The sequence below is a fragment of the Microcebus murinus genome, chromosome 2 (assembly GCF_040939455.1).
Source record: "Microcebus murinus isolate Inina chromosome 2, M.murinus_Inina_mat1.0, whole genome shotgun sequence".
In the NCBI taxonomy this organism is placed as follows: Eukaryota; Metazoa; Chordata; class Mammalia; order Primates; family Cheirogaleidae; genus Microcebus; species Microcebus murinus.
The window spans coordinates 121,699,681-121,722,726 of NC_134105.1; the positions used below are offsets into that span (position 1 = coordinate 121,699,681).

At 33.8% G+C, this 23,046-nt stretch overlaps 1 protein-coding gene across 7 annotated transcripts in view; it reads right to left on the reverse strand.

The window, feature by feature from the left end:
* COP1 (COP1 E3 ubiquitin ligase) overlaps nt 1–23,046 on the reverse strand; it is a 217,456-nt gene that overhangs the window by 92,534 nt on the left and 101,876 nt on the right. For all 7 annotated transcript variants that reach the window (XM_076000399.1, XM_012765047.3, XM_076000400.1 and 4 more), the window contains one exon: nt 19,147–19,282. In XM_076000399.1, coding sequence (XP_075856514.1) covers nt 19,147–19,282 — 136 coding nt within the window. The remainder of the gene's footprint in view (nt 1–19,146; nt 19,283–23,046) is intronic.

Here is a 23,046-nt window from a genome sequence, read left to right on the forward strand (position 1 = left end):
CTTTGAACTAAGTGACAACAGAGACACAAGTTACCAAAACTTGTGGGACACAGCTAAAGCAGTCCTGAGAGGAAAGTTTATTTCCATAAATGCCTATATCCAAAAGCCAAAAAGATCATAAATAGACAACCTAATGAATCAACTCAAAGAGCTGGAAAAGAAGAACAGATGAAGCCAAAACCCAGAAGAAGAAGTGAAACCATTAAGATCATATAAGAACTAAACGAAATTGACAACAGGGAAACCATAGGGAAGATTAATAAAACAAAAAGTTGGTTCTTTGAAAAAATAAACAAAATTGACACGTCTTTGGATAGACTAAGAAAAAGCAGAAAAGAAAATTCTCTAATAAGCTCCATCAGGAATATAAAGGAGAAATTACAAGCGATGCCCCGGAGATACAAGATGTAATTTACGAATATTACAAAAACGTTTATGTACACAAACTAGAATATGTGAGGGAAATGGACAATTTCTTAGAAACATACAACCTCCATAGGCTCAACCAGGAAGACACAGAATTCCTGAACAGACCAATATCAAGTACTGAAATTGAAACAGCAATAAAAATGCCTTCCTAAAAAGAAAAGTCCTGGACCAGATGGTTTCACACCCAAATTTTACCACACTTAGAAGGAAGAACTGGTGCCTATCCTGAAGAAATTATTCCACAACATTGAGAAGGATGGAATCCTGCTGAACACATTTTATGAAGCAAACATAACCCTGATACCCAAACCAGGAAAGGATGCAACAAGAAAAGAAAACTACAGATCAATATCCCTTATAAATATAGATGCAAAAATTCTCAACAAAATCCTACCAAATCGAATCTAGGTGCTTACCAAGAAAATATTCCATCTCCACCAAGTGGGCTTAATCCCAGGAATGCAGGGATGGTTCAACATATGCAAATCTATAAATGTAATTCACCATATAAACAGAAGCAAAAACAAAGACCATATGATCCTCTCAATAGAGGCAGAAAAAGCATTTGACAACATTCAGCACCCTTTTATGATAAGAACGCTCAACAAAATAGGCATAGACAGGGCTTACCTAAAAATGATACAAGCCACATATGAGAAACCCACAGCTAATATCATATTGAATGGGGAAAATTTGAAAGCATTCCCACACACAACTGGAACAAGACAAGGCTGCCCACTATCTCCACTTCTATTCAACATAGTGCTGGAAGTCCTGGCTAGAGCAATCAGACAGGAGAGCAGAATTAAGGGTGTCCAAATGGGAGGAGAAGAGACCAAACTTTCACTCTTTGCTGATGACATGATATTATACCTAGAAAACCCCAAGGATTCAACTAAGAGACTCCTTGATCTGATAAATGTATCTCAGGATACGAAATCAATACACAGAAATCAGAGGCATTCATATACGCCAACAACAGTACATGTGAGAACGAAATCAAAGACTCAATTCCCTTCAAAACAGCAACAAAGAAAATAAAGTATCTAGGAATATATTTAACTAAGGAGGTAAAAGACCTCTACAGGGAGAAGTATGAAACACTGAAGAAAGAAATAGCAGAGGATGTAAACAGGTGGAAGAATATACCATGCTAATGAGTCGGCAGAATCAACATTGTTAAAATGTCTATACTACCCAAAGTGATCTACAGAGTCAATGCAATCCCTATTAAAATACCACCATCATTTTTCACAGATATAGAAAAAATAGTTTTACGCTTCATGTGGAACCAGAGAAGACCCCGTATAGCAAATTCAATCCTAGGCAATAAAAACAAAATAAGAGGTATCAATTTACCAGATTTCAGCTTATACTACAAGGCTATAGTAATTAAAACAGCTTAGTACTTGCACAAGAACAGGGACATTGACCAGTGGAACAGAACAGAGAACCCAGATATAAAACCATCCTCATATAGCCAACTAATCTTCAACAAAGCAGACAAAAACATATACTGGGGAAAATAATCTTTATTCAATAAATGTTGCTGGGAAAACTGGATAGCCACATGTAGAAGACTGAAACAAGACCCACACCTTCACTTCTCACAAAAATCAACTCACGCTGCGTAACAGACTTGAACCTTAGGCGTGAAACTATTAGAATTCTAGAGGAAAATGTTGGAAATACTCTTTGTATTGTATTGTATTTATGTGGAAATACTCATTGGCCTAGGCAAAGAATTTATGAAGAAGACCCCAAAGGCAATCACAGCAGCAACAAAAATAAATCAATGTAACCTGATCAAATTAAAAAGCTTCTACACAGCCAAAGAAACTGTCAAGAGAACAGACAACCCATAGAATGGGAGAAAATTTTCACAAGCTACACATCTAAAAAAGGGCTGGTAACTAGAATCTATTTAGAACTCAGGAAAATCAGCAAGAAAAAATCAAACAGGCCGGGCGTGGTGGCTCACGCCTGTAATCATAGTACTCTGGGAGGCCGAGGTAGGAGGATTGCTTGAGGTCAGCAGTTCGAAACCAGCCTGAGCAACAGTGAGACCCATCTCTAGTATAAATATAAAGAAATTGCCCAACGAATATATATAGAAAAAATTAGCCGGGCATGGTGGTACATGTCTGTAGTCCCAGCCACTCAGGAGGCTGAGGCAGTAGGATCGCTTGAGCCCAGGAGTCTGAGGTTGCTGTGAGCTAGGCTGACACCACGGCACTCACTCTAGCCTGGGCAACAAAGCGAGACTCTGTCTCAAAAAAAAAAAAAAAAGAAAGAAAGAAAAAAAATCAAACAACCCTATCAAAAAATGGGCAAAGGACATGAACAAAAACTTCTCCAAAGACAACAGAATAATGGCCAACAAACATAAAAAAGTACTCAACATCTCTAATCATCAGGGAAATGCAAACCAAAACCACAATGAGATATCACTTAACTCCAGTGAGAATGGCCTTTATCAAAAAGTCCCCAAACAATAAATGTTAGCATGGATGTGGAGAGATAGCAACACTCCTACAATGCTCTTGGGACTGCAAACTAGTTCAACCTCTGTGGAAAGCAATATGGAGATACCTTAAAGTGATACAAGTAGATCTACCATTTGATCTAGCAATTCCACTACTGGGCATCTACCCAAAAGATCAGAAGTCACTTTATGAAAAAGACACCTGCACTCGAATGTTTACAGCAGCACAATTCAAAATTGCAAAGTTGTGGAAACAACCCAAGTGCCCATCAATTCATGAGTGGATTAAGAAAATGTGGTATATGTGTACCATAGAGTACTATTCAGCTTTAAGAAACAATGGTGATATATCTATCACCTCTTGTATTTTCTTGGATGGAGCTGGAACCCATTCTACAAGTGAAGTATCTCAAGAATGGAAAAACAAGCACCACATGTACTCACCAGCAAATTGGTATTAATGGATCAACACCTAAGTGGACATACAGAAAAAAAATTTACTGGGTGTTGGGTGGGAGGGGTGGGGATGGGTATATACAAACACAATGAGTGAGATGTGCAATGTTTGGGGAATGATCACGCTTGAAGCTCTGACTCAAGGGGGGCGGGGGGGCACGGGCAATATATGTAACCTTAACATTTGTACCCCCATAATATGCTGAAATAAAAAAAGAAAATTCCCCTTAAAAGCACACATTGAGATGCCTTGTTTTCATTACTGCTTAAAATCTCTCCTTAATTTTATGTAATTTTTAAAAGAATTTCACTAAATGTCACTGACTATAGCACTATTTAGCAAATGCTTCCTCCAATAAAATATGACTATAAAGGCAGCAATGCAATAGATTTGTACAACCACCTCAATTGAACTGCTGCCTCAGCTACTAATTGCTGCCCTGTGGATTCCAATGCAGTATAACTATAATGATGGCAACTATTTATCTATTGGAACCCAATTTATACCCACAGTCTCATGTCATTGTAGGCCAAATGTTACTGTATCTGGTAAAGGACGGAGTTATCAGAAGTGAAATCCTATCTTTAAGTTAGCAAACTTTGGTATGTATGGTTGGGTCTTTAAGTGAGAACCAGATACATTATCTCTAAATACTTTTCCTTCACCTACAAACACACACAAGTAATGAATTAACAGCATTCCAATGTTGTACCAGTGAAAGCAGGCCATTAAAACCATGCTATTATCATACTATTAGTTTTAAATATTAAAAGCTTAAACACTAACATATAAAAATAATAGTTCAAAGATACTACAGGGAAAAAACTAACACATAAGTAAAAATGCTACCAAAAGAACTGATATGATGACCTACGTAAGTAGATAAGTCTATTATTTCTTCTGTTGTTGTCCTGTTATTCAAGATAGCTTGCTCCCTTTTCTCGATATGTGTTATTTAGCTATTAATACATTATTTTCTTAACTTTCATACTAAAATATTAACTTTCTTTCTACTTTATCACTATTATTTCGTTAGATTTTACTTATGTTTTCTTTTTAATACATTGAGATATCCTCAAGAACCTATACAGTATTTTTTTTTAATATTATGGGGCATAGGGTTCTTTATGGTTTAAAAACAATGAGATTTTAATAGAAATATTAATCAAAAAGTATAAAGAATTATATTTTTTCTGGTAAATTTTGACTGAAAGTAAAAGGAAGACAAGCAGCTCCTTTTTTTTTTTAAATGGAAGTATTTCTACATCAGTAAGACTTGGGATTTAAGTTCTTCCAAATAACTGAACCATTTGCTCCACAGCTTTAACATATTTTTAATCACACTTATTCTAATGAGGTTCTAGAAACAGATCATGAAGTAACTTAAACACTGAACTTTTAAGGTAAAGAGGGCTTTCCAGAGCTAATACAAAATGGATAGCCTCATTTCACAATATCATATTTTAGCTGCTTCTGTTATGACATCTAATAACCCAAGAAAAATAGTATAAAAGTTAATCAGTGACTAGTTAGGCTGAGATGAAATAAAAGGTAAACATTAACTGAAATGTATCTGCTTATGCAATTAAATTTCAAAAACTGGAAGTCTTGCTACTGTCATACAAAGTTCATTTCTGCCATCAACTATCATCAGTAATTATTAAAGTAATTGGTTTGTGAAAATTTAATGCAATGGTAAGTTCAATTTCATAGAATTTGCTTTTAATTTCAAAATACACAAATATATTTCCTTTGAAAAACAATATTACTAGGGACTTTAAATATGGAAGTAAATTGCATTTTTCTTTCACACTTTGAAATGTTTCAACTGTTTAAAGACAGTGATTTATTTCAACAGTCGAAAAATGTAATTCAGCTGTAGAAAACTAGCAATATTCTTTGTCAAAAGTGCCATCAGTCAAGTGAATTAAGCAGCAAGGCAAGAGACCACGTAGGACAGCTGATTAATGCACACCTCCAGTATAATGTGACACAAAGCAATGCAAAGCTGTCAATAAGACCAAGCAGTGAATGTTGTCAGTGTTCTCATTGTCATGTCTTTTTGCAATTATAAAATAGGTACTAAAAACATGGTATATTAATATCCCTAAACGCTAAAACCCAATTTATCAAATGAAAAAATTAAGTAACAGCAGTTGTTAAAGGTCTCATTCATTACCAGGATGGTGTCCCTCAAGAGACACAGGTAACTATAGTTTCAAAGAAAGAAAATATAGATTTAGAAACTAGCCATTTTAATAAACAGAAATGGGCAGACCTTTAAAGTTTATTAAGAATTGATGTTACTCAACTGACTTTAGCTAATAGTTAAAACTTCTATAACATACATAACATTTAAGATGTCTCAAGCATTGTTTTAAGCACTTTATATAAATTTTTATTAAACTTAAAATCTCCATTGTATAGATAAAGAAACTGAAGTGTATGGTTGTTAAGTAATCTGTCCAAGGTTATACCATACAATTCAAATTCAAGCAATCTGGTTCCAGAGTCTGTTCTCGATCATTATGCAAAATTGCAATTTTCACGAGCACAAATGACCTAGTCTTCAAAGAATACATACTAAGGCAAAATAAATAAGATTAATTACACAAAATACTAACATACACTATTTATACATAATGATATTAATAACATAATAATTCAACCTGTGCAAGTTAAACATTAAGTAATAAAAAATAAGGTAGCTTAAAGGGTTTATAATTAGTAGGAAAGATATAACAAAAATATAACATGAGCAATGTCAAATGATAAGACAAAATATGATACAGGAATTCATGAGTTGATGAGGCTTATTATTCATGAGTCAATGAGGCTTGAACACTGAGGCTTATTGCAACAAAAGGATGATGCATGCATATTCTCAGTCAACAAATATCCAGAGTGCCTATTATTTGCCTGACACTAAACTAGCTGCTGGAAAATCAAGATGTTTAACCACTTCAGTATGGCAGCAGGTACGATGCTCACCGGCCACGAAACCCTGCCCACAGCTGGCACTCATAGTTTGTGCTGTTCATTGACGACGAATCCGTTTTGCTCTTGTGTGATGAGGAAAGCTTGAAAGCACTGAAAGCTTGTTTTACTTTACAGGCAGCTTTACTTGTAATGTAAATCAGAATAGGTAACATATACATATATGTTTTCATTGTTATTTTTAAATGTTCACAATTTTATTTTGATAAGTGAAAAATTAGAAAAGTCCTATCATGGCTGTTGCCTAAAGTCAACGCTTGGCTGTGCGGGTTCATCTGTGTCTGTCGACTGTAGTCAACGTTCATACCAAAGTGATTAAAAAAAAAACAAAAAACAAGAATGTATTACACTCACATGCTGCATAAAATGTTTCAGTCAGCAATAAACTGCATGTACAATGGTGGTCCCTTAAGATTAAAATGCAGCTGAAAAATTCCCATTGCCTAGTGACTCATAGTGCCACATTACTGCTGGGTTTGTGGTGATGCTGGTGTAAACCAAACTCCTGCACTGCCAGTTATATAAAAGTATATAGCACATATAATTATATACAGTACACAATACTTGATAATGTATTTCTACTCATAAAAAAATGTTAACTATAAAACAGCCTGACAGGTCCTTCAGAAGGTATTCCAGAAGAAGGCACTGTTATCATATATGATAGCTCCATGCATGTTACTCCCCCTGAAGACCTTCCAGTGGGACAAAAATGTGGAGATGGAAAACAGAGACACTGATAATCCTGACCCTGTGTAGGCCTAGGCTAACAATACATGCTTATGTTTTAGCTTTTAACAAAAAAGTTTAAAAAGTAAAGAAAGAAAATAAAAAAAATTTTAAACATAGAAAAAAGCTTATAGAATGATATAAAGAAAATATTGTTGTATGGTTGTACAATGCATTTGTGTTTTAAGCCAAGTGTTATCACAAGTCAAAAAGCTAAAAAATTCAAGTTTATAAAGTAAAAGTTACTGTAAACTAAAGTTACTTTATTATTGAAGAAAACATTTTTTATAAATTTAGTGTAGCCTAAGTGTACAATATTTATGAAGTCTACAGTAGCATATGATAACATGTTAGGCCTTCACAGTCACTCACCACTCATACACTGAGTCACCCACAGCAACTTCTAGTCTTGAAAGCTCCATTCACGGTAAGTGCCCTATGCAAGTGTGAAGTTTTTTTTTTTTTATATTATACACTATGTTTTTAATGTACCTTTTCTATGTTTAGATACACAAATACTATTGTGTTACAATCCTCTATAGTATTCAGTACAGCACAGTAATATGCTGTACAAGCTTACAGCCTAGGAGTAACAGGCAGCCTGGGTGTGTAGTAGGCTATACTAAGTTTGTGTGAATGCACTTGGTGCTTTCACAATAACTAAATCTCCTAATGACGCATTTCTCAAAATGTATGCCCATTATTAAGGAACGCATGACTGTATTTGAGAAATCCACAGAAATGTGTATTGGGTCTACATTAACATAACCCTGGCTTACTGCAACAGCCTCCTTACCAAGTCTCCTACTCCCAATTTTCTTCTTTTCTAATCCATAGTCGGTCTTTAAAGGACAGAACAGGAATAAATTTCCAAACACACAGCTCTGCTGAGATGATTCTCATTTACTAGTATGTAAAATCCAAACTCCAACAATTACTGAAGATACTTCACAACCTGGTTTGAATGCTTTCTTAAAACTTATTTTTAAAAATATGTATATAGGCAGTAGTTTAAAAAGTATACAGAAAAAAGCAAGTCTTCCTCCTAGACTTGTTAAAATAAGTACCCCTAATTGCTCTACCTATAGGCAATCAATAATTTCAATTGATCCACCCTACTAGTTTTCCTGTGCATAAACAAGCACATATGTAAATCATGTCCATTCTTTTTTATTTAGGAGACAGGATCTCACTTTGTCACCCAGGTTGGAGTGCAGTGGCATGATCACCACTCACTGTAATGTTGAACTGGGCTCAAATGATCCTTCTACCTCAGTGTCCTGAGTAGCTGGAACTGCAGTCACTTGCCACTGTACTTGGCTCACTTTTTTTGTATTGAAAAGTCTCAAACTCCTGGCCTCAAGTGATCCTCCCACCTTGGCTCCCACAGTGATGGGATTACAGGCATGAGACACTGTACCCTGCATCATGTTCTTTTTCTAAAATTAAACACATGGAATATCAGAAATACTGATGTTCACCTTGGTCCCCCCCTTTATATTAATAGCATCTTGACAATCATCTCATATTAGTATATATTAGGGCTACTACCTCATTTGTTCCTAGTGGTTACACAGAATTACATCATATGGATATATCATAAATTATTTAACCGGTATACTTCTAAGGAACATTTAATTCCTAGTATTTTAGTGTTAAAAAACGGTGCAAAAAAATAAACACCCTTCTATGTGTCTTTTCTCATATATGCAAGAATATCCCTAAATACACCTAGAATATGAAGTGCAAGGTCAAAAATTACGTGCATTTTTTAGCATTAAGTAAAAGTTAAACTTCTCCCCATCCAGATAACGCCACTAATAATCTCAAGAAATTGAGATTATTATACCTTCCCTTTGCCTTCTCATTCTAAGTGAAACCCAGATCTCCCATGAAAAGACTATTTCCTGTGAAGCCCTCCCATATTCCATGTTCAAATAGGCCTAAATGTGGAGTCAGTGTCCTTGCTATACATAGTTCTTCCAGCCATTTTCCTTCTCCTTCCTGAAACTTCCCAGCTCAAATATCCTGGAATACATACCATCCAATACCTGTCCTTCTATCAACCTAAGAGTTCCCGGAAATTTTAATTTTCAGCTCATTATCACTCTCTCCAAATCTATTCTTTTCCTAATTGTTAATAATTTGAATAACCATACAAATGACTACTCTAATACTCTGGCCTATCAGTTTCTTGACTTCTCCAAAGATCTTTTATTCTGCCCACATCCACTTCACAAAACCCCAAGATCAAACCCTAGACATTTTCATTATCAATAATTTTACCCCTTCACAATCTCAATTTCACCTTCTGACATAACACTTTCTGACAACCACCTCCATTCTTTCCAGCTGACTCCCTGTCTCCAACAATCCTTCAAGCCTACTATGACCTAAAAATTCACTGATTCTATCACTACTGGCCCTCGCCCTGTTATACATCCACTTTTTTCTTTACCCAACAAAAATTACATGGCCAATAATTATAACTCCCTCACATCCAACTCTGCATTTTTTACCATTTCATTCTCTTATTTTTTGTACTTACTTCCTTGGAAAAACTCTAACCCTAGTTAAATCTCCCTGCCCACTTTACACTCACAGTAGCATAGTTGAATATGGTTAGGGAAGAAACATGCAACCATGTTTCTGATCTCATTTTAACTTCATGATCACTATCCAAATTAATGGGAAATTTCCCTTGTCTATATTTTTATCTATTTACACGGAAGAAAGTTACATAATTTTTTCACTCTTCACAAATTTCCCACACCTCCTGATTCATAATCACTCTCAGCAGATTATTCTGCTCTTCAGTTTACTGAAAATATAAAAAGAACAAGAAGATAACTTCCAAAGGATCCCACCACTGCATCCTTCACCAACCAGCATTTATCACCAATAGTCTGATACACTCTGTGGTCTCTACTGTCATTCTGAATGAATGACTCATGCTCCTAGATCTGACCAACATATATATTTATATACTTGTTCCCATGCTTGCTTGTCTACTCAAGAAATATTTCCTAAATTCTACTCCTTTCTCCTGTATCATTAATTTTTCCATCTTTCCCATAAGCCTTTCAATGTTTTTATTCCACTTTAAGTAAAAAACAAAATAGACTGTCTCTTATAATCCTGTATCTATTTTACTACCACCTCTGGCTTTCTATTAGCAAAACTTTATCCACCCACCCCCACAAAAGGTGTTCATAATCACTGACTCCAATTTATCTCTTTCCATTCTCTATAACCCATTGGAATCAAGCTTTTACCTCCAACACCAAAGGTCAACAATGACCATCAGGTTGTTAAATATAATTTTAATTCTACATTCTTACCTTCCTTGAATAACAGTAAGACACAGATGATCACTTCTTCCTCAGTAGAGTTGATTTTTCTCCTACCCTACTGATAGCTCCTTACTTTGATCATTGATCATTCCCTCTCACTTTCAGACTGAAGTATCTCAGAGCTAAGTCTTTATACTTCATCTACCTAGACTTCTCTGGTGACCTCACCTAGTCTCATGGCTTTAAATCTATATAGTACACTGATGACCATCAAGTGTTTGCCTCTCAAACCTGAACTCTGTCTACACTACTGACTGATGTCTACTTGACAGCTCCAATTTTAATCTAATAGGCATCTTAACCTGTTCTATAATAAACTTGAGTTTCTGAAGGCCCTGACAAACATTTTCTAATTTCTCCTAGTTTTCCTTGATTAGGTTGACTAACAATTTACATTTTTTATTTTTATAAGCTCATGGATTGATTTAATAATTGTTTTTCATAATGAATTCTTATTTTTACATTTATCTTATTTAATCTTTCTATTTTATATAGGTTTATTTTGTTCTTTCTCTAACTTCTTTAGTCAGATGCTTAATGAATTTATTTTTTCTTATCCATCAGAAATTCATCAATAATTCTTTCATCAGTTAATTCCTTAAAGTAAGGAATTTTATTCTGAGCACTTTTAGCTATGTCCCATAGGTTCTAATACATAGAAGTTTCATCACAGTAGTATGATTTCCATTTTGACTCTAGAATTGCCAAAATAACTTTTAAATTTCTTTGTGATAGTTTTTTTTTTTCTATTTTCTAAGTTTGTTATAATGTTTGATTTTACCACATTGTGATCAGAGAATGCTGTCTCTGCTCTTCTTATTTTCTGTAATTTGAGGCTGGTATATGATCTAAATGCTATACATTTTCTGATGTTCCATGGACAGTTTAAAAGCAAGTGTATTTTTTACAAATGTTCATATATGTGTTCTAGCTTGTTAATTAGTTTATTTAGGGCTTCTATAGTTTTATTTATTTTGGGTCCACTTAAGCTGTCATGGACTAAGACCTGATCTGATTTAAAGTTTCATATAGCTAAATGTGTTTGCTTATAACTTATTTATCATCTGTGTTTTAATAAGCCCTCCAACTGATTCTGAGGCATTATCTTAAAAGCAGGATAGTACGTCTGGAAGGAAAAGAATATTGCCTAACATTTACTTAGTATTTATAATGTACTACACAAAGTGCTAGAATAATTTCAAATAAGTTTTCATTTCATCTCACTTAAATTTTAACTAAGCATATTTCTAGTTAATCTAGATAACTAAAAGAGATAAAAGTGCATTTTCCCCCAAACAATATGAGACTTTACTCATTCAAATTGGTCCTTCTAGCACCTACTTCAATTTCAATTCCTTAAGAATTGCACTCTAAAGATTTACAAGGCTTTCTCCTATAGAGGCAATCTATATAATTATGTGTGAAAAATTATTTTTGTTCCACATGTGTTATCCAAACAAAGCGCAAAGATAAACTATATCTTCCCCTTAAACTTGCTAAGTGCAATGATAGCCCAGTCTCTAACAACCATTACTACTTTCGTAACAAACTCCTGCAAGAAATTATATAAGACATAGTTCTGGACATAATGAAGCAATAAAGAAAGTATGTTAGAGCCACCCCCAATCTTAAAAATCAAATATAACAAGAATAATCAATAGAAATTCAGAAGAAAAATATTTTAAAAATCATTTCAAATGACTCCAGGAAAATAGAAGTCATAGACTAAAGAGCCTTCTTTAGTCACATCCCCCACACAGCATTTTATCAGATTTCCACAGCATTTATTATTAATTCTCTGCCTTGAATTTTAGTTATTTATTCTCTAATCGGGTCAACAAACAAGAAACTCGATTAGATATCAGGTAGATTACCCACTGCTCAAGCACAAAGATGAAAACGTATTCTATGCCAAAGATGCAAACACTTCCCTCTGACCACAATATCCACAGCACTCTTCTTCACTGTTTACTATTCCCACCACAATTCTTCATTTTTGACTTCCATAATACAACTGATTCTACTACTTTTTGCCTCTCAGCCCTCTTCTATCTTCATTTCCTTTAGTGTTCAGTTTAAATTTCACAGCCCATAAATTTAATCATTCTCATCATGTAATCTCATTCCTTTATAGTCACACATAAACTACAACTACCTTTCCTTTCCGTAACTCTGAAATGACACATAGAAACTGCATAAACTCTTAAAGGATCTTTAAGCTTCCTGCCACCAAATCTACAAAAGTACCTGCCTCTGCATCCATTCTCCTCTTCTTCCCTCCCATTATCCAGGAGGAAGTGTTCTCCCTTCTAAACAAGGCAAAAAGTCTCACTGTGCTTCAGATCCAATCCTGTCCACAAGAGCTCATGATTTAACCCAGTAGATTAACTCCTTTTCCCATTGGATTGCATGGTAGTAAACTCTCTGACTTTCCACCCACACCTCTCTAACAAGTTTCTCAGTCTGCTTTACTCGGTCTTCCTCGTCTACCTGACCGTCAAATGTTAGTGTTCTATGTGTCTATAACTATGCTGTCAATTTCCAACTGCAAAAGTTCCCCAATTCACAGACTACATCTCTGTATATCCAAAGAACTTATGCCAAATCTCTAGCGGGATACCTCTAGCGGGATATCTCCCGTGCACTTGCTCTTGCTCCAGTCTCCCTTTAACACCGTATTTTTCCTGCCTGGCTGCTAAACGCAAAAACTTGGAAGTTAACTCCCTCTGCTTTAAGAGCAAGATCTAATTAATCGTGAAATTATGTCTATCCTAGTCCCTAAACATTTCTTAAATACTTCTGCCTAGCCCCACAGACCTCATTCTAGTACCAGCCGCAAGCCATCATTATAAGCTGCCAACACCTATATATTGGATCTCCTTACTGCCACTCTTCCTTCTGTCCAATTCATTCTCCATAATGTATTTACAATATTTATAATACCGTATTCTATATAGTAGCTTAAAGGTTTGTCTCCCCACTAACATGTACATCACTTACTACTTGTGCTGCTTGGCGTGAATAGGCAAAATTTAAAAAAATTAAAATAACAAAATATTCTAGACAAATATAGAACTGATTTTAAGATTACAGAAAGATTTTCTAGGTAAAAGAGCTAGAGTTTAGTCTTAAAAATTCATAAGACTATATGGCAACTGCCTCCCAATGAAGCCTATTCCACCTCTGCACGTTTCTGACTACAAAGAGCTTCCTGTATTAACCTTAAGGTGTGGCTTTGAGACATTAGTCTCATTTTTATCTCTTGGATATCAAACACCGCTTTGTGACAAACCTTCACTAACCCATTAAAATATCAAATGTTAACCTAATTAATGCTTGCTTTGTGAGAATAAGCCTAATATTATTTTAGCTTATGGTTTCATTCTACACTACTGACAAACCTCACCCAAAGGCACATGAAAATAAATAGGAAAAGCAAGAGGAATTGATATGAGAACAGGAAAATTTTAGGACAGAAGTTATGGGAGAGCAATCACATGTAGTGATTTCCAAAGTTTAAGTCTAGACTGTTGATTTCATCTTTAACCTATATCTTGAATCACCCAGATCTTCAATTGTCACAGAAGTAGGAAAGTCATCAACATTTACTGACAATCTTGTACTTCTTTAAGTTGTTAACATGAATTTATATTTCTGTCATGTGTCATTGGTGACTCATAAACTTCGTTTTTAGTCTAGGGATGCTTTCTTCAAAGGAATACTTACCAACAAGCAAATATGTAGACACCGGACAACTGCTAGAGCCCTACTTGCCCTAGATCCTTCCCCAACAGCCCAGTTTTCCATTCATTCATGCATTCGTTCAACAAATATTTACTATTGAGCACCTACCATGTGCCATATATGAGGATGCAGCAGGAAATAAGACAGATAAGACCCCTGCCCAGATGAAGCTTCCAGCCTAAAACACAGTTTAAAAAATAACTACTTTAAAAGATTGGTCCTGGGCAAAATTTTGGAAGGAAATCCTTTCCTCTGTACTATTCATCTCATATCTCACACCCCAACCCCAGATGACCAATAACTCTTACGACAATAACAGAAATATCTTCTGACAAAAACAGAAAGTACATTGGTATTCTGTAAAGTCATAATTATTCCTTAGAAAACAAGTCAATAATTACATGGAGATCTGTTTTTAAGTAAAAATTTAAAGCTTACAAGCATTCTACACTAAAGGATGTATTAAAATATACCCTATATCTGGATCTCCATTTGTTATTATAAGTTGAAGTTTAGCAAAAGCAATCCTGTAACTAGTTATTTTAAAAACAAAGTTTAATTTGAATAGTTTCAAACTATGGCAAAACAGACATATAATGTGTAAAATCCACATTAAAACTCAAAAGATGTTCATTTTTAAGACCTACTTAGGTAAGACAGTAAAATAGGAATACACGGTGTCAGAACTTCAAAAAATTAATTCCTTTTTATTCTTCTGGGTGTCTCAAACGTAAAGTGTTTTCTGAAACTTTTCCCAAGGTTTCAATAGACACTTAGGTGAGCAAAAGAGCACTAGAACTAAGGTATCCCTAGGTTCAAATCTCAGTTCTATCCATTACTAGCATTATGTTGCTGTTAAACAAGATTTAAAAACTTTCTACCTCAGTTTCCTCATCTGTAAAATGAGATTAATAGCAATACCTTACCACATAGGGTTGATATAAGGATTAAATGAGTCAGTAAATGCATGTAAAATATTTACAATGGTGTTTAAAAAATAGTAAGCAAATACTACATTCCCAGTGTAGTAACTGATTTAGCATCGATGAATGCAACAATTTATTAGACAATCATTTTCTTCTAATGAATTTACTAATGCTTGATACAACAATTTAAGTAAACAACCAAAAATGTTAAAATAATCTCTAGAGGTGGAATATATAACAATTTTGACCATAACAATCTAGGCATGTAAAATTCAAACAAGGAATTGAAAAAACAACCATCACTACTAAATACTGAGTAAGCTTAAACTATACAGTTTCAAACCATTCCTCTATGGTGGCCACTGAACACCTAATGTAAGAAAAATGGAAAATATGATATTATTGTTATATGTGCAAGAAGAATGCAGTGTCTTCTTTCCTTTTCATTATTTGCTGTTATAAACCTAGATCATCTGGTATTTATGAGTGAACTTCATATCTTGTCTATTATCTAATAGTTGAGATAATGTTAAAGTAAACAAATGCTACCACCTTGTGGACTGATGGATATAATAACCCAACCAGATGAAGAAGAATACAAGTTTCTGATTCAACTTTTTCTTTTAGTAAGATTCTTACTTCAATAAGTGACCTAAGAATGTTAACTCTGCTGTAGTGAGAAAAGTAATAAAAGAAATTTTGAAAAGAATAAAAAATATAAGTAATCAACATTAGACATATTTCATACAATTTTCCAATAAGAATTATTTATTCTACAATGTAATGAAATAATGCACCAAATTCAACATGTTTTCTCTAATATTTCTTTATCCTTCTTCTTGAAAGAAATTCATTCAATTTCCTTTTGTGAGAGGAATTAAAAGCCTTTAAAACAAATTTATTATCAATGATATGTTTGAATATAAGAAACTTAAGAAAAGCAAAAAAAAAAAAAGCACCAGGACTGTGAAAGTTTTGAAGCAACTTCTTTTCTTTGGCTATATCATTCTTTCTTGCTAGTCTTCATCTGTCCTGCCTAACAAACTTTTAACATTGGAAATTTTCCTTTCAAAATGTTAATTCAATGTAATTAAGAGAAAAGCACACAAAATAGACCAACTAGAGGTACCTTTTAAATTTATTTTATAATAATTAAAACATTTTAATCTAATCTCATTTTTCCCAAACTAAGATCTTATTTAGGTCTTCCTAAAAGAGCAAACTTCTGCTTCAGAATGTACAAAGTTTTAATATAAATGTCTTGGTATGATAAAGATTTTTTTAGTATTTTTAAAAATCCAGGATATTAAATTAAGCTAAAAAAAGGGGGGGACACCACCCCCCACCCCAAATCAACTAAAATGATGGGGGAAAAAATGACTCAATTCTTTTTTGAAAGAGACTGGTTGATAATCAATCCCACACCTCTTATGTAGAGATGTTGATTTTGTAATATTATGTTAAAAAGGAACATTTTTATTTTATTTTTTATTTCTTTAATGAAGTAGAAAATACAAAATGGGATGAGTTCACAATGGTCAGGGCCATTAATCAATATTACAAAACAGCTTTAATATGGATTACATTTTAGCTTGGATATAGTTATCACATAATTACAGACCAGTATATACATATTGGGTCAATATTATAAATGAACTTTGATAGTTATTTTTGGCATTTTACATTCCAACTGAAGCCCTTAAAAACACATTCTCAAAGTAGTTAAGAAACCAGGTAATAATGTTAACCTGTTTCTTCAAGCTAAATTGTTTCATAAACTATTCTTATATTTCTTATTTATATAAAGGCACTAAAAAAAGATTGTGAATTCTCCTGAATCCATGTATCACATTTGGCCTGTTCACATTATGCACTTAGCCTAGCCCACATTAGGTTGTCAATGACTTTTTTGTTAAGTGAATTATGTAATTAAATGAATCTCCAAACCTGTTGCATTTTAAAAATTTACTCAGTCTGGCACATAAGAAAAACTCACATTGCCAACATATAGAAAAATAAATGAATGTGTGATTTTTGTCTGAGTTAAATAAATGCTAGAGTATAATAAAAGGTTTCTTGCAATAGTCTCCATAAGAAATGACTTAAATCTCAAACTCAATCTTTGTATATATAAATTCTCAATTCTGCAAATGAAAGGCAAGCAAAGTTTTAGTAATATTTGACAAGTTAAAACTTGCCAAATTCCTGATCTGCCTCAAAAACATCTTATTAAGGTTTATTCCTTCTAGGAAATTTGAACATGAACTAGTAATATGATGATACCAAGGATTACTGCTAATTGTCTTAGATGTGATATATAGCCTTGTGGTTTTACAATGTCCATTTTAAGAGATGAGATTCTTAAATTTGTGGTGATAAAATGATATAGTATCTGGAATTTGCTTTAAAATATTTAAGCAAAAAATAAAGTAAGAATGAAAAGGATAAATGAAGTTAAGTATATCAAAATCTTAATCACTGCTGAATCTGGGCGATAGTCATGTGAGGAATTGTAAGTTTATTCTATTTTCGTGCATATTAGACATTTTCATTAAACATTTTAAAAGAATGATCATCCAGCTCATAGCAAAATAAAAATGTATGTGATAAATACATGTAATTTCATCTGTCAATTAAAATAATTTTAATAAAAAGAATAGCTAAAAAAATTTTTGAACTGAATGAAAATGGAAAAATATCATAGCAGTATTTGTATGATGCAGCTAATGCAGGCTTAGAGGGAAATTTATAGCACAAAAATAGCTATATTAGAAAAAAAGAAAGCTAGGCTGATGCCACGGAACTCTAGCCAGGGCAACAGAGTGATACTCTTTCTCAAAAAAAAGAAAAAGAAAAAACAAAAATGTCACAACTAAATGACCTCACTTTAAAAAATTAGCAAATAAGAGCACATGAAACCCAAAAAAAGCAGAAGAAAGGAAATAATAAAGAGCAAAAATCAATAAAACAGAAAAATATAAACTTTCAGGAGCTGGCTCTTTGAAACAATCAATAAAAATGATAAAATTCTAAGCCAGACTATTTAGGAAAAAAGTAAAAGGGGAAAAAAATATCAAGGATAAAACAGGGACCATCATCATAGAATCTAAAGATTCTAAAATAATAAGGCAATATTATGAACAACTGCATGCCAATAAATTCAACAACCCAGATGACATGGACAAATTTCTTTTTTTTGAGACAGAGTCTCACTCTGTTGCCTGGGCTAGAGGGCTAGAGTGCTGTGGCGTCAGCCTAGCGCACAGCAACCTCAAACTCCTGGGCTCAAGCAATCTTCTGCCTCAGCCTCCCAAGTAGCTGGGACTAAGGGATGCGCCACCATGCCCGGCTAATTTTTTTCTATATATTTTTAGTTGGCCAATTAATTTTTTTCTATTTTTAGTAGAGATAGGGTCTCGCTTTTGCTCAAGCTAATCTTAAACTCCTAACCTCGAGTAATCCACCCTCCTTGGCCTCCCAGAGTGCTAGGATTACAGGCGTGAGCCACCATGCCGGCCAACATGGCAAAATTTCTTGAAAGACACCAACTAATAATGCTAATAATCAATTAATAATCAAGAAGAAACGGCTAACTTGAATAACTCTAAAATCTCTTAAGGAAATTGAATTTATAGTTAAAAACCTTCCTGGGAAGCTTCACTGGAGAATTCTAGAAAATATTTAAGGAAGAAATATACCAATTCTATACAAATTCTTCAAGAAAACTGAAGAAGAGGGAGCAATTATGAGGAGAGCATACCCTGCCATTAAAACCAGACAAAGATATAATAAGAAAACAAATTACAACCCTATGAGACAGATACTATTAATCATTCCATTTTAGAGATGAAGAAATTCAGGATACAGAAATTCAAAAACTTGCCTAAAGCCACATAACCAGTAGTTGGCAGGAAACCTAACTTCCAAATCCAGGTTTTTAACATTAATGCTATAATAGCTTCTCAATTTCATTAGATTCTAGATATTTTTACCAAAAAAATAATAAGAAGTGTGCCCAACACTTACCTGGAGACTATGCTGGAACCATTATAGAGATCACTAGCATATGATAATGTGGCCAAAGGTCGTACTGAATTATACCGAGTAAACTTAGATAAGCATTCCTGAAATTCGTCCAACTGGCTTGCAGTTCGACTGTCATCTATTTGAAGGAAACAAAATAAAATTGATGAATTTCACTACAAAGTAAGTCAAAAAGCAATGTCCATAGATTAAAAATTATATTTTAAATACTAAAAATTTATGGATTTTAGAAGATTAATATGCATAAATTAATTAGCTCATCTTTCAGCTTTAATAAAAAATGTCTTAGTGGTTCTTTTTTTTTTTTTTTTTTTTTTTTTGAGACAGAGTCTCACTTTGTTGCCCAGGCTAGAGTGAGTGCCGTGGCATCAGCCTAGCTCACAGCAACCTCAAACTCCTGGGCTTGAGTGATCCTTCTGCCTCAGCCTCCCGGGTAGCTGGGACTACAGGCATGTGCCACTATGCCCGGCTAATTTTTTTTTTATATATATATATATCAGTTGGCCAATTAATTTCTTTCTGTTTATAGTAGAGACGGGGTCTCGCTCTTGCTCAGGCTGGTTTTGAACTCCTGACCTCGAGCAATCCGCCCGCCTCGGCCTCCCAAGAGCTAGGATTACAGGCGTGAGCCACCGCGCCCGGCCTGTCTTAGTGGTTCTTTAAAAGACATTCTCTCATTCCACTGTGAATTATCTTAAATTTTTTTTTTTTTTTTTTTTAGCAATAATTACTTGGAAAAACAATAAAAGAGCTACTGGCCAAGAGAAAAGTCATTTATTAAAACAAACTTATCAATGGAGAAAATGAGGGTGGAAAGAGGAGTATATACACTGGATGAGTAATTTTTTAGTGTGATAGAACATGTTTACAGCGACACATATTTATGCCCATGTTTATTTACAGGTGATAACACATTTTAGATAAAGAACCAAAAATATAATTTTTAAATAAATACTTGTTCACATAATACTGTGAAGCATTTCAAATCCTATTACAGGGAGGGAATAGAAAAACCTCAATGTATGAACTATTAATTCTCAAAAAAGAAGTCTATAGAAATGTTTGAAATGGGCTCACATTTATCCCAAAGAATACCTCCATCAAGAAAAAATAAATTCTCACTCATATGTCTTGGTGGAATATCAGAAACAATAGTTCCATCCATCAGAACACTATACAAATACCTTGGGTAAAGTCCACTTCAATAAACCATTCAATGCTAAACCATATGGGATTTAAATCATAAAATCAATTTATGAAGTACGTGAGAATACAGTTAATCTAGTCTCCAATCTAGAACCTGGCATATAGTAAAAGCACAAATAAAAAATAAAAATTCACTCTTTTTCAAAACTGCTTACAGTTTGGGCTTATATTTTCCTTTTCAAAGGATGAAAAGAACAATGTGTACTTTAGCTTCCTAGACTGAAATTGAGACAAGTCTGTCTTTTCATAGCTTCTTCCTTATTATAAGGTCATACACATACATAACTTTTTCAAGGTAAACTTCCATGATCTCCCTTCTTAAATGCCATCTAATAGTTATAGGCATAATTAAAATTATGGCATAATTAAAATTATGATGCAACAATCATAATTTAAAAGAGTTATGCGATTATATAATACATAGCAAAGAATTTATTTATTTTATTTGGAGATATTAGGTTATCTTGAAGATAACTGTTTGCATGAAGAAATTTATCTAACAATTTTTTATAAAGAAAAATAATAATTACTTGAGGAAACTAAGTAAGATTTTTGTCCCTGATATTTTATAAGTTTTAAATACTTAAACATTAAGCAAATCCATCTAACAACCTAGATTAAAAGGATCCAATTTACTAGTGCTTTCATTCTAAAAACATCAAAAAAATAACTAGCATGCAATATCATAACAGCATTGAGATAAAGGTCCTGCTCCACAAAATTACGTTCAGGAAATTTAACAAATTAAATAAGACATGGTCTCTTGGGGTGGGGGGGAAGTCATCAACTACTGCAGAATGGTTTGGATGCAATAGCTACATTTTTTTAACATGTAATCCATTAAGTTATTTAACATAATAAATACTGGGAAGACAACTGCTTTATTCATTTAACACAGTGACTGCCACATCAGGAAAAAAAAAAAAAAACTTCCCCTTGAAGCCATGGTGTTTTATTATGAAAATAGAATAAAAATTTTGAAAACAAAACGATCCTTTGTGATCTAATGAAAAATTGGTTATTTTTTATTGTTTTCTGTGGCTCATATGCAACTTGAAAAATAGTTCTTCACCTTCTCCCAAAATGAAGAGACATGTGAATCACATATGCTCTATGAGGCCCCTGTCCTAAAACTGTGAGTTAAATACAATTCACATGGCAGTTAATGTATTAAACATTGTTTTAATGTCATTCTATTTTTTCACATTTTGACATCAATTCCTCAGTACATAAAATTTACAAGTATTCAAGAATGTGTATTCTGGTGAAGGCCATAATCCTTTTCTAGGCTTTTCATACAAGCTCATTAATATCTATTTTAAAGTGAAACTATAAAGAAAATAATAAAATTAGTTATTTCAATATGTGACAGTGTAACATTGGTTTTCACATATCTAGCTATGATAAGGCAGGATTTTGTTTGCTTGATGTTTTATAATCACCACCCATATGTATTTGCTGGTGTATCACCTCTCCTATTCTAATTATAGATTGGTTTGTAAAAGTGTGTGTGTTGTCTCTTTTCTTTTTCCTAAAGCTTTATAATTTACTTCCTCTTTCAGTTACAACTATGAATCCAAGATATTAATTTCTTAATATTCATCTCTTACTTTCAAAGTTGGAAATAAATGCTGTGCAGGGGAATGGATTCGTGGATTTTCATGTGAAAATAAACAAAGGACAACCAACCTCTTAGGTAACCCATTATTGAGAACTTAAAATTTCCCCTTTATGGTCAAAGGCACCAAGGAGGAACTTCAAATTTGGCAGTGTGATTATTGTAGCAAATGTGCAAATTAGATAAGATTAACCTGAGATTCCTAAAAACCAGATACATGTTTTAAGTACAATGCAGCCATGGCCTCACAAATAAAAACCTATCTAAGCCAGGCACAATGGTACATGCTTGTAATGCCAGTGACTTGGGAGGCTGAGGCAGGAGATCACTTGAGGCCAGGAGCTGCAGACCAGTCTGGGCAACACAGTGAGACCCCATCTCTAAAAAAAGTTTTAAAAATTACTCAGATGCAGAGGCATGTACCTCTAGTTCTAGCTAATTGGGAGGCTGAGATGGAAGGATTGCTTGAACCCAGGAGTTCAAGGTGCAGTGAGCTATTATCACATCACTGCACTCCAGCTTGGGCAACAGAGTGAGACGCCATCCCCTGAATCAAAAATCTATCTAATTTTCCTCCTGGTTTTATCATATTATTCAACTGTCCAGTAAAGCTATCCTCCCCCAGAATAAACTAAGTTGGCTTTTGATTACTTTTACTATTCCATAGCCTGCCTATACTGCTAGTGACTTAAAAATTATTAATGATAGCATACTTCAATCTCTTTCCCATCTTTTTACTTTTATTAAATGTCTGCCACTTGTCTATAGTTATATTTCAACATCATACCAACAAATAGCATATGAATGGGTTAACATGAACACTGCTAGTTAGAATGCAGGTTTCAGGCCACTTTCAATTTAGCAACTTCCTATTGTAGTTTATATTTATAGACTACTACAGAAGCTCAAAAAAGGGCTCAATTCCTAGGCAATAACTGAAAGCTTTTCATTTGTAAAAACTGTTTATCATTAATTGCAAACACACAGACAAATTGTGGCTTCCTCTTTGGTCTTCCTAGAAAAAATGCTATGTAAATCTAATACATATTTTCCTCCAC